Here is a 12,326-nt window from a genome sequence, read left to right on the forward strand (position 1 = left end):
CAATTCCATTTGCTGCGGAGCATGCTGACCGACGACTTCACATCCAGAGATCCAGACTTCAAATCCATCAATCTCCAGAACCTGTAGCAGAAATTAACTCCAGAATTTGTAGCAGAGAGGCCTGAATCCACCAGCTGAATCCTCTTCAGCAGGCCTCAAAACCAACCAAACTATTCAACAGCCGGGCGAGCTGTTTGAATTTTTGCCAATAATTTTTGCAAGAACCTGTAGCAGTATCCAGAAAGCAGTGCTGTATCCAGAACCCGAGAGAAACACAAACCAGGCCGTTGTGAGCAGATCCGGTGCTTGACAGACCCAGAGAGCAGAGCTGACCCAGATAGCCGGGACTTCAGAACCAGCTGCCGGAAGTCCCGTCCAACCTGACCAGACCGTGACGAGGCCTATTTCAAATTGATATTGTGAGTACCTAGCAGAACTGTGCAGAACCAATCTCTTAGTTAAAATAATCTAATCCAAACTATTTTAACCTAAGTAGAACAGCCTCCTAGAAATCGTGTCTTCTGTCATTTTTAAAGCTGCACAACTGTCACCTGTCAATTCTGCAGCTGCAAGCTGTCACCTGTCATTTTGAGTTTACTTTAAATCCGAAAAACTACCTTTATTAAATCGTCCGTATCTCTGGAACCGTTTGGGCTAGGAACGTAATTTAACTTTCATCTGAAAGCTTAGAATCCACGCTTTCCAACGAAGTTAGAACTGACTTCCTACTCCCTATACTTATTCCGTAATCGCGAGACACGCACTCGCGAAATTTACCGTGATTTGCGATTTGGCCCGATTTCTTCATCTGTAGAAATCAGCAGCTTTTTGCTTCTCTTTGCTAAAATTCGTTTGCAATCTGCTATTCATTCATAGAGTATTGTTAGAGTGAGCCTGAACTAATATAAAGTAGCCATCACCTAGCCTGAACCTCTAGAGGGAATTAAAAGCAATTTTAGCACCTTTTCACTTCCTTGCAAACCACATTAAAGTAATTCGCCTGTGTTTAAAACTCATCCCTGTTTTCTCTAAGCTTGCTGGGAGAACTGGAACTGTGTATTGCATTATAAAGTGTGATTTGTTGGGATTCTTGAAGACTGTGTGCTCTCCTTCCATTTCTTGTATTGCATAGCGGGGAGTGAATTGTCAAAAGAAAAAGTGATCATATTACCTTTTGCTAAAATCATAACAAGTTATTTCTGTACTGCATTTTATTCCACCTTGCATTTCCTTGAAACCATCAAGCATTTTCAGCTACCTCATCCTCTACACTACTCCTAAGTAAACAAATCAGTGTACCCCTGTAACATTATCCATTGTTGATCACGATCATATTCTGAAGTGTGACATCAGTTATCAATTTATTTATAAAGTGTGATAGATATATATTGTTGAATTGTCCAAATAAACCTTTTAAATTTGCAAAACAAACCTACTTCTTGGCTCAGTGAGGTCAGGGGGATTCTAAGAGGGGGGTGTTATACAAGGGTTGTCATCCAGAGTACTGAACTGGACATAAAAATACATCAATAAGGGTTTTCCTCAGCATCCCAGACTAGGCATTGACTTAGCTGTAGTGTTGATTGAATATCGCTTACACATGGGCGAGTTTCCAGTCCAAACCGTGACAAAAAGGAGGACTCATGCAGCCATACATTGGCTCATTTTTGGGGCCAAGTCCTCTACAAAGAATAGTAGCCCATAGACAACCATTGGAAGACCCCTGCATCTGACCACTTGAAACACTTGTGTATAGGCGCGTTATAAATGCCTTATCATAGCATATCATATCATGACTGCTACATCTGACCACCACAAAATCCAGTGAGGTTCTGGTTAGACCCTGCTCCTCTGCCTGATCTCAAGAAGATCCACTACAGTGTTTTGATCCCTAGACCTTTGTTAACAACCAATCTCGACCCCTGCTTGAGCATCTGTCCGTTCTGAACCTTCGGAATGTCCCTATATCAACCGGTAGATTTACCAGCTCTCTCCTGGGATATCTCGCTGCAACCATCACCATTCTGAGTTCATCCTTGGAACTTGGAGGATCTTCAGCTTGTACTACCAGACGCTTGCTCCAGAACCTTTCCGCCTCCATGCATCAACGGACATTATGCAGGACCGGCTCCTCTGTTCGTCCCTGGAAGATCGCCTTTCTCGCCTGATCGTGGCAACTCCCATTGCAATCTGTCTTCTTTGCATCCTGTAGGTGTCCTGAGGTTGCCTGCTGAACAGAAGTATTTTCTTTGTTTGGGTGTTCAGCTATAAAGTATCTGGAACCATATGCTAAACACCTTGACTGGCCAAAACTAAACCCAGAGTTCGAAAGTGATCTCTGCACCCGCAACTCCTTGGTCTTCCTCAACCAGACCAAGCACGGAAGACTGTGTCCCCAAATGATTCTGTATCCTCAGAAGTCATCTCTAGAGAAATCAGGGTCAGGGTGTGGGTTAACATATCTATTGCCCTGCGTCACCTGTTCTCCATAGGGTTACATTGGTGTAAAATCCTGTCCCTAAAATACTCTTTCCGGACTTTGGTCGGTGGAGGTCTGGTCAGGGGTCAGTTCATAGGCCTATCCCAGTGGGTAGGATTGAGTTATATTGCCTACCTGAACTTTGCATACCTTTTGACTTTTTTTTATTATAACCACTGGCATCATCCAAATCTCTTAATAAACCTACCTGTGAAGTATAACTTTGGAACTGATGACTTTAGGGCACAAAACTGCAAACCATCTAAGGGGTGGACTCAGTAAGTGTTATGGGAGCTATTCTGTGGTTATTCTAAGTGTCCTTACTGAATTCTATCCATACAAGTACTTACCTGTGTTTCACTGGTTATTGAAGTGTATGCTTTCTTTCTTCTCCTAAGGGCACATGAATATAGTACCCTTAGGATAGGTTTTGGAAATCCATTTTAACACTGTACACTTCATATTTATTTATTTTTTAGCTTAGCCAATTGCCATGTAAAAGCAAAATTATCTTGCTGCTAAATAATATTAGTAAATTGTTGTTAGAAAATATTTTCTTTTTGGAGCTATGCCTCCATAGATTTCTATGGGACACTTTCTTTTTTGTTTGTTTTGAACCATGTCCTGACTTTTGGGAATTAAGTAAAACCTTCTGCTTTACTTCCCTTGCCTGTTTTGCAAAAGTTCATGGAGAAACTGACTGGTCATTAAGACTGTCAGTACTGGGAGACTAGTTCTCTCTTTATGAATTTGTGTATTGTTACAATTGCACACATCACCTTACAGTATCCGGAAATGTCTTATATGGAAATCTGTTTCCCGGGGAAAGCTGTGGCTTTTGCAGGCTAAGGGGAGTTATGTGCGTGTGGCAGTGGAAGGGCTGGGACTGCCTAATCCCAATACACACCTCTGCTGCCTGGAGGTCTGTTGTTGGGCATGTGGTGATCAGTGGCTATCCATCACAGGATAGCTACTGGATGGTTGAATGGTGCAGATCCTTACCATTGATGGGCTTGGGCTTGCTCCCAGCCTGAACCTTGGATAAAAGGAGGGTTCCTGCAGCTGTTCATCAGATCATCTTTGGAACCAAGTCTTTTACGAAGAAAGCAGCCTGCTGACGTGACGTCCAGAGGAAGACTCCCGCAGCTCACCATCCTCGACTCCACTGCTGTCCCGGTGAAACTGTGCTCTTCTGCCTTGATCTCAAGACAGCCTGTGTTGATGTGTTTAACCCAGGACCAGTGGGAACAACCAGTCTTGACTACTGCAGGAGGATCTGGGCCTGCTGAGCCATCCGAAGTGTCCCTAGACCAAACTATGGGCTGATCAGCTCTCTCCTGGGCTTCCTCACTGCAGCTGTCGTCGTTTCGAGTAGAGCCTTGGAAATTGGCAGATCTTCAGCCTGTATCACAAGTCTGCTACTACTCCATTTCCAGCTGACCTACATTGGCAGAGATGTTCTACTGGTTCTGCTTCATTGCTCGCTGCAGTTCATTTGCCTGTTGCCACCTGACCGTGGTGACTGTTAGGTAAGATTTTCACAGTAATGATAAATCTTCCTGACCTGTGTCAACCCCAGAACTTGATTTTTACTGCTGGATTCGTTTTCCTTACACCACTGTGTGTGGGAACCTTTTTCAACACTCGTAGAATCATTTACTCTTTTTATGGGTATCATATTTAAGACTCTGCATTGTGCCTTTTAAAAGTTATGCTCTTTGACACCTTTTTGGCAATAAGTGCCTATTGTTGCTTGGTTGCCTTAGGGGCTCACCTTTTAACTTTCTGTGGCTAACTTTGTGAGAACTTCAATTCCAAAGGGTAGAAAGGATCTTTGGATCCCTTTTACATTTTATTAGGTGAAACCAGCACATACCCACCTTATGTGGAGTGCTGGGGAGATACCATATATCCCCTTTTACACTAAAACTGTAACAATTATGTTAAAGGGACAAACTTACCTTTAATGGGTGGTGGCAGTGATACCTTTCATTAATTCGGTGCACCTTTACTGCAGGCTGTGTGCACATCCTCGGTAAAGGCACCCATGGGTGCTCATTTTGCCAAAATGGACCCAGTCTTGTTTTTTTGCCATTTGACATTCAGGGCGGGGCGGGAAATTCCTTTGTGTGATTTATATCTTCGGCAGGAGCCCTGTGGACTCCACGCCCAGGCCCAGAGTGTCTGTGAAGGCAGGAAGCGTGCGAGGAGTCCAAAACTCTGCAGCCCTTTGTCTTCCAGCCTGAGTACGAGATTCCAGTTCAAACTGGAAGGTTAGCTGTCCTGAAAGGATTGCCAACCCCCAAGTTTGAATGTTGCAACGCTGTTTGATTGGCTGGATTTCTGCATAAAAGTCTGAACCTGGAAGCTGAAGAGGTAGTCGACCACTGGAACCTAAAACCGGCGAGGAAGATGAAGAATTTGCGGCTCATACGATTTGTGTGTATGCTTGCTGTGTAACCAGAGCCTGCTGTAGCCTTACTTCCAATCAGCCTTGGGTACTCCGAATACAAGGACCACGACCCAAAGCCTGGTGAGACCCACTAGACTCAAGAAGACGTGCATTTTGTCCATCCCACGCTGTGCTGCGACCTTGCAGGGCTGCAATACCCCAATACCCTGAGACCTCGAGCCATTGTGCGGTGCAAAGTCTTTCAAATTCCGAATCTCGCTGAAACTTCGTGGGCATCCTGCTGGATCTCCAAAGGCATGATGATTCTAGTCCAAAACATCCCCTCACCAGAGTGGTGGACCTTGCAAAAGACAAGAATCCAGCCAGCGATATTCTGTCTTCTTCTGTGCTCCTGAAAAAGGTGCCAAATCCACAGAGCCGCATCCAGCCTCGAGGAAAACCTTGCCAGGTTTTTGGCTGCAGATCCTGAAGTCCTCCTGCTGCAAAATCTTCATCTACTATGCTATGCTAGCTTGGGTATTTACTTACCTTAAGTCTCTTGTGATTCCTGTGTAGTTTATGGGGTGTTTTCTGTGATTGGGAGTCCTCTCGTCCAGTGCACCCAGGCCCCTGCTGGCATCCTCCTAGGGTGTCTTCTGTTAAGTCCCTGGACCCTCAGCTAACTCCAAAGTAAAGTACTTACTTGATCTAACAGTCTTCCTTAGGAACTCTGACTTTTGCTACTTAAGAACCTATCCTGATCTGCCTGTTGGACACTAGACCCTAGCAACCCCCCTTCTGCCATTCAGAACACTCATGTTCGAAGAATAAGGGAAAGACTTCTAAGAATTGGGTATTTTGCCTAGAAAAGAGAATAAGTGTTTAAAAGTTACATAATTGCAAAAGTTGGTTGGTAACTGTAACTCTGAGAGCGAACAGTTACAAAAGTTATTACTTACCTTAGAAATGATCTGCCATACTGAAAAGTATATATGAGGTTGTTTTACTTACCTTAGAAATATTTTGCCATTCTAAAAAATATATGTAACCTCTTTCTTTCCTTAGAAACTGTTTCGCCATTCTAACAGAAAATAGATGTAAGGGTATATTACTCACTTGTGATTTGGTGGTGCCTCTTTGCAAAAGTAATGCTGTTGATTTCATTTCACTATTCCTGTTAGGATAAATGTACGAGTCTCCTCCAACTGGGTCTTGTTTCCTCTGACTTGCTGTTAGCCTGCCCAGAATAAGTCTGCATTAGGTTTTACCTACCTAGAATAACTTTGAGTCATTCATAAAGTGTAACACTGGGTTTTGCTTTTCCTGGTCTGTTTTAGACAGACACAAAAACAGTCTTAGGTTTATACCTTGCTTTAAGTTGCTGATAGCTCCTGTAAAATTGTAAAGGTTTGACTTACCTAAAATCAGTTAGAGTTATTGCTTCCCTTAGTCTGTGAACTGAAAAGCAACTGTAATTGAATATTACATCAAAAGGGTTTACTTACCTTGAATATAACTGTTATCCTGAAATAAGTTAGTTATAATAATAATAATATCTTTATTGTGATTTAGATCTATTTGAACTTTATTCAAGATATAACATAACCCAACAAAATATAATTCATGATATAACAAAAGCAAACACATAATCGATAAATCATCAATCAAACAAGGTCACACAACAAAATTTGATAAAACAAAATAAGAAGATTGAGATACAAGAGTACAACTAACTCAACTAAGCCAAAATCAAGACGGGTAAAAACTAATAAAAACTAGTAACTGATAATAGTGATGTTGTTAGTAGTAATAATGATGATAAGAAATTAAATAAACATGTTAAATTCAATGTATTATAGCATGGCACTCCTCGTTAACCTTCTTGAATCCTAAGACATATAAAATACATTGGGGTAGCTCATGTAAGAGGAGCCCTCCTTGGCTCTAGCTTTATATTACAATTTAATTTCCAAGTACAAGTGAAAGTGGTAAAATAGCAACACCACGGTTCCTGGCTGTCGAGATGGGCTTTCCTTGCTTCTGGGGTCCCGCACTCTGTTGAGGGGGCTCATGTGCGGTCACTACTGCTTCCTGGGAGTCCGGAGGATCTACCTGGAGCTCTAGGCGAGCTTAAAAGCAACGCACACAATCTGGCTATATGGGTTACAGCAGCAACTCTGTTGAAATTCAACCAGCTCCGAGAAGGATGTACAGGTGGCTTACTTTGGAGTTGATTGGTCACACCAACTCAAGGGGAGAAGTCGTCCTTGCAGGGGCTTCTCTGTCGATACAAATTTGGAGTTTCAGCACAGCAGCAGGGCTTCACTGGGCAAACCAACTGTCCAGGAGTTGCAGCAGGCGTCCTCTTCAAGTTCTTCTTTGGTTCCTTCATCCAGTGGTCGACTCTGTGATCCAAGCCAAGAATCTCGCCTTTTATTCAGTTCTCTCCCATTAATTCCAGCCTAGCTGTCAGTCACCCAGCAGGGTTGCTGTCCTTGCCGGACAGTCAGCCGGCCAGTCACTACAGAGTGCATTTGGGTCTGCTAGGAGACTAAGCACAGGGAGTTTTGGGCACCACCCTCACTTCCTGCCCACCCCAGTCACCATGGATCCAGAGGCGTGGATCCCGCCAAAGGCAAAGCGAACAATGGAACCAAACTTGGTTTGGTGTGCAGAGTAAATCTCAAGAAGGACCTTTCCACAAAGAAATGGCGAAAAAAGAAGACTGGGGCCATTTTGACAATTTTGAACCCTATACTGCAGCTGCGAACGCAGGCCATGGCACATGCACACCACAGTAGTTAAAACGAAACCACTGCCACCAGCCATTCAGTGAGAAAAGGGTAACATAAAAATGTTACATGAGAAGCAAGACAAAGGGGATACTATGTAACCCCTCCAGCACCCTATTGTAAGTTAGTGGGGGTATTGCGAGTTTGGAGGTAGCCATGGTGCTATTAGCATCCTTACCGGCGCCGTTAACCCCTTACCGCCAGCCTCGTAATGAGGCCCAGTGTGTGCTGGGTCTAGAAAGTTACAAATGTAAGTAAAGTCAATTTCACTTACTGCTCTGGGAAACAGTAGTTTATCAAAGAGAATGATGTATTTAAACCTTGGGAAATCTGAAAGACTTCCCTGTGCCACTGCACTGAAGGTGTTGTGTGACACAATGTAAAAGATGATGCCTATGGAGTTTGTCAGATTCCATATCCAAAAGAAACACAAAGCTCAAAAATCACATTAAAATGCATGAGATAGTGGGGAAAAAAGAGTCTCACTCTCTCCAGGTAAAAAAAAAATCAAGTACTAAAAATCCAGCAAAGTTTCTGGGGTTCTCTAAGGTAGAGGGAATTAGCACATTTCTGAGAATTCTCCCTAACACTGGTCAATAGTAAAACACGTGGTAAGATGTTGCCTAAAGCTGTTTAGGAGTTTTTCGATTGTGATTGGAATGTTTCAAGGGAACAGTGACCTGGGAAATGAGATAGCATCACGAACAAAGGGAAATCATTCAGCCAGCCTCCTCGTATTGCGGGAAATGTCAATACGAGGCATGTGCAAATCAAGAGTTAGGATTTAAATGGCTTACGTCAGTTATTACTAGTCTTTTTTTTTATTTAATGCAATCTTGGTTTATTACAAACTTGTAGCATAAATACAATAAAAGGAAAAATGTCAATTCCATATAGTAGGTAAAATCCATTCAAAACAATCGCAACATTAAAACCAATTAAATAACATCTAATAGAACCCTATTCAGCACTAAATCCAGGAATTGTACAGTTGCTTTTACTAATGTCGTTTTTTCCCCTCTCAGTAGCAATCGCCACCATTCATCAGGCGTTAAAGTTCTGGTGCTCTCTAAAAAACGTTAAAGAATTTCGATCTCAAGGTTGTTTAAGTTAAACAAAATAACAACAGATGCTATAACTTCTCCACCAATACCTTTACCCTGAAATATCGACATTACACGTCCCTAGGTCTAATACAGGGCCTCAAAGATAACACTTCCTTAGTCGGGAAAAGGTTTAACCTTATCCTCAGGAAATGATTTCTAAGGAAGCTATTCGGAAATGTCATCACTAGTAATGAATTATGTTTTAAATACTAATGCTTAACCATGTGTTGTCTTCAGGACCTACTACTGACGAATCAAAAGAAGAGGTGTTTTATGAATATAATCCGAAGATAATTACTGAGCCAATGAAAACGTAGGAATTAGGAAAAGATGGGATTTCTTTGAAGAGGGTGTTGTCCAATCATGTATGGGAGTGGACTGCAATAAAGTGTTTGGGAGTGTTTTAACTGTTGCAAAACTTTATAAAATATTTGAACTAATGTGGTTTGTTGAGACTTGGGTTAGGTTGGCCCTGCACCATCTAACCGCTCCCCGGAGCTTTGTACAATAAACATGCTTAATGTACAACTGTACTCACGTCTTAAGTGGTGGTCCTGTTTGGGTTAAGGCGATTGAAGGCCCACTCCACACTGCCTAGCAAGCATGACAGGCAGCGTTTACAATTAAACTGTGCCTACCATGCTTACATGGCAGGCAGAATTTACAATAAAACTCTGTCTGCCATATTCGCATGGCAAGAAGCATTTACGATTAAACATTGGCTGCCATGCATGCATGGGACTCAGCATTTAATTCTGATTGTAAACGCTGCCTGCCATGTGAGAATGCTAGGCAGCATTTACGTATTTGCATGGCGGAGTGCAAATGTGTGGGGCAAAAGGCAGCGTACATGCGTGTACACCGCCGTGCCCAGCACATTTGCACTCCACCATGCAAATGACCAACGTTTGGCAGTGGGGAGCCACCTACATTTATGTCTGCACGTAACGGCTTCCCGCCACCAAATTGCTCACAGGAGCAAAATGAGCTCCATTGTGGTTCTTGCTTTTTTGATTTATAGTAGGTATTTGGATGGTATTGTTCCTTCTCTTATGACAAATCCTCCATATCTACATTACTGACTTGATAGTTGTTGAAATATTTTTTTGTAGTTATCGAATGTGAAAGTTGGACGAATTATTGAAGTGCATCATAAGAGCAAGCATCCTTTCTATGTAATGTGTCCCTTAAAACAAAAACTGTTTAGTTAATGCACCTTTGTCTCACTATAGATCATCAAGGCCTTTACTGACCACATCATTAAGGCGTCCTTTGGAGAAGACAATGTGGTGGATAAAAAGAAAGAAAGACTATTCACAAAAGTCCGAAGCCACTTTAATTATTGGCAAAAAGCTCTTGATGATGGAACGGATGAGTGTAAGTATAGAAGTTTCAAAGGATTTCTTTAGTATCTATAGCCGGTAAAAGGGGTGATGCCTAGTGGTTGCAGACGTCAGATTTGACTTTATAAAAAGTGAGAATGATTGACTGAAGAGTCAATTTCTGTCCTTTTGTTTAAGTGTCTAGGACTGAAGCTGAGATCTCAAGTAACTTTTTAGTCTTATTTATTTCTTTTATTTCTGTTTTTTAAGTGCGCACCTTGACCTGGAAGCAGAAATGCCCTGGACAACATTTTAAGATTCCAGTGTACCACAGTAGGTACACAGTTATTGTTAGGGATAATTCTCAGAAATGTGCTAATTCTAGAGACCCCCAGTTCTTTTGCTGGACTTTAGGACCTCATTACACGTTAGGCGGTAAGGGTTTACCGGTACCGGTAAGGGCACCGGTACCGGTAAACCCTTATCGCCTTACTACGAGTTCCCTTTGCGGGATCCGACCTTAACGGCTGGTTTTACCAGCCGTTAAAGTAGGGTGCTGCAAAGGGACCTCAGTGCTAATTACGGTACCGCAATTTGCGGTACCGTAATTAGCTCCTTCCCCATTTCCATTATGCCCTATGGGGGCAAAAATGGGAATGGGGAAGTGCCTTGGTGAATGGGGAATTACCGCCCCCGCTCACCTTGGAGTAGGGCGGTAATTCCGCCATCCACCAAGGCGGACACAGTAAAATACCGGCGGCAACCATGGCGCTAATAGCGCCATGGTTACCGCCTACCGTGTAATGAGGCCCTTAATTTTACTCCTGAAGAGAGTGAGACCTTTTTCCACTCTCTCATGCATTTTTATTTGATGTGAACACTTTGTTTCTTTTGGTTTTGGAGTCTGACAAACTCCATAGGCATCATCTTTTTACATTGTTACACACAGCACCCTCAGTGCAGTGTCAAAGAGAAATCATTTGAAACTCTGCTAATAATACCTTCTCTTGGATAACTACTGTTTCCAAGAGTAATAAAGTGAAATTGACTTTACTTACATTTTCCTCTTTATAGACCCAGCACACACTATCTTACAATAGGGTGCTGGAGGGGTTACTTAGTATCCCCTTTGTGTAACTGCTCGTGTAACATTATTATGTTACCCTTTCTACAATGAATGGCTGGTGGCAGTGGTTTACTTTTTCCTACCATTGTGTGTTTTTACCGCAGCCTGCGTTCACAGCTGCAGTATAGCACCCATGGGTGCCCATTGTGCCAAAATGGCCCCAGTCTTCTTTTTTCGCCATTTCTTGTTGGAAAGGTCCCTGTTCAGATTTGCTCTGCGCGCCAAACCAGGTTTGGTCCCTTTGTTCATTTTGACTTTGGCGGGATTCACTGGTGAAGCCTGCCTCTGACTCCAGCGTGTCTGGCAGGTTAGGAAGCCAGGGAGGTGCCCGAAACTCCCTGTGCTTAGTCTCCCTGGTTACAGGAATGCACCCAAAGGTGATTGGCTGGCTGGCTGTCCTTGGAGGACAGCCACCCTGCTGAGTGAGTGACAGCTAGGCTGCGAATGAATGGGAACGACTTGCATAAAAGGAGGTCTTTTACAAGGAAGGCAGAGTCGATCACTGGGTGAAGAACCCGAAGAAAGAAACTGGAAGAGAAGCTTGCTGCACCTCCTGGACCGTTGGTTTGTCCGGTGAAGCCCTGCTGCAGTGCTGAAGCTCCTATTTCGACATCGACTGAAGAAGCCCGGAAAGGACAACTTCTCCCCTTGGGTTGGTGGGACCAATCGAGCCCAGGACGAACACGACTGAAACCCCTCTCTCTGCTGGCTGTACTTCCATTGCTGCTGCAGGAACCGAGTGCCAAGGGGCAGGAACACCAGAATCGAGTGCATCGTTGTTAAGCCGGACCCGAACTCCAGGAAGATCGTCCTTACTCCCTCAAAGCAGGGCTGACCAAGCCTGAGCCACCTCAACAGAGTGCTGGACCCCAGAAGTAAGGAAAGTCCACAGGGTGTCCAAGAACCGCGGTGGTGCCATTAGCGAGAAGCTGAAACCGGGAAGTGCTGCTGATCTGAATTGCGCCCATTGCTCTCGCCGACCTTCAAATCGTAGTACAGGAGTCCCCAGACTTCCTATCTCTTGTCCCCATGACTGAGGCCTAGGAACAACAGGATCTGCAGGAATAACAGAAGCAAGCTGGAACCATTTCTTCAGACCTAAGGTACTG

The 12,326-nt window shown here is 43.5% G+C and overlaps 1 protein-coding gene across 3 annotated transcripts in view; it reads left to right on the forward strand.

Moving 5' to 3' along the window:
- Positions 1-12,326, forward strand: part of LOC138525816 (interferon-induced GTP-binding protein Mx3-like) — a 948,323-nt gene that overhangs the window by 566,425 nt on the left and 369,572 nt on the right. For all 3 annotated transcript variants that reach the window (XM_069636042.1, XM_069636043.1, XM_069636044.1), the window contains one exon: positions 10,002-10,146. In XM_069636042.1, the coding sequence (XP_069492143.1) occupies positions 10,002-10,146 (145 nt within the window). The remainder of the gene's footprint in view (positions 1-10,001; positions 10,147-12,326) is intronic.

This window comes from Ambystoma mexicanum, chromosome 7p (assembly GCF_040938575.1).
Source record: "Ambystoma mexicanum isolate Mex_15411 chromosome 7p, UKY_AmexF1_1, whole genome shotgun sequence".
Taxonomy (NCBI): Eukaryota; Metazoa; Chordata; class Amphibia; order Caudata; family Ambystomatidae; genus Ambystoma; species Ambystoma mexicanum.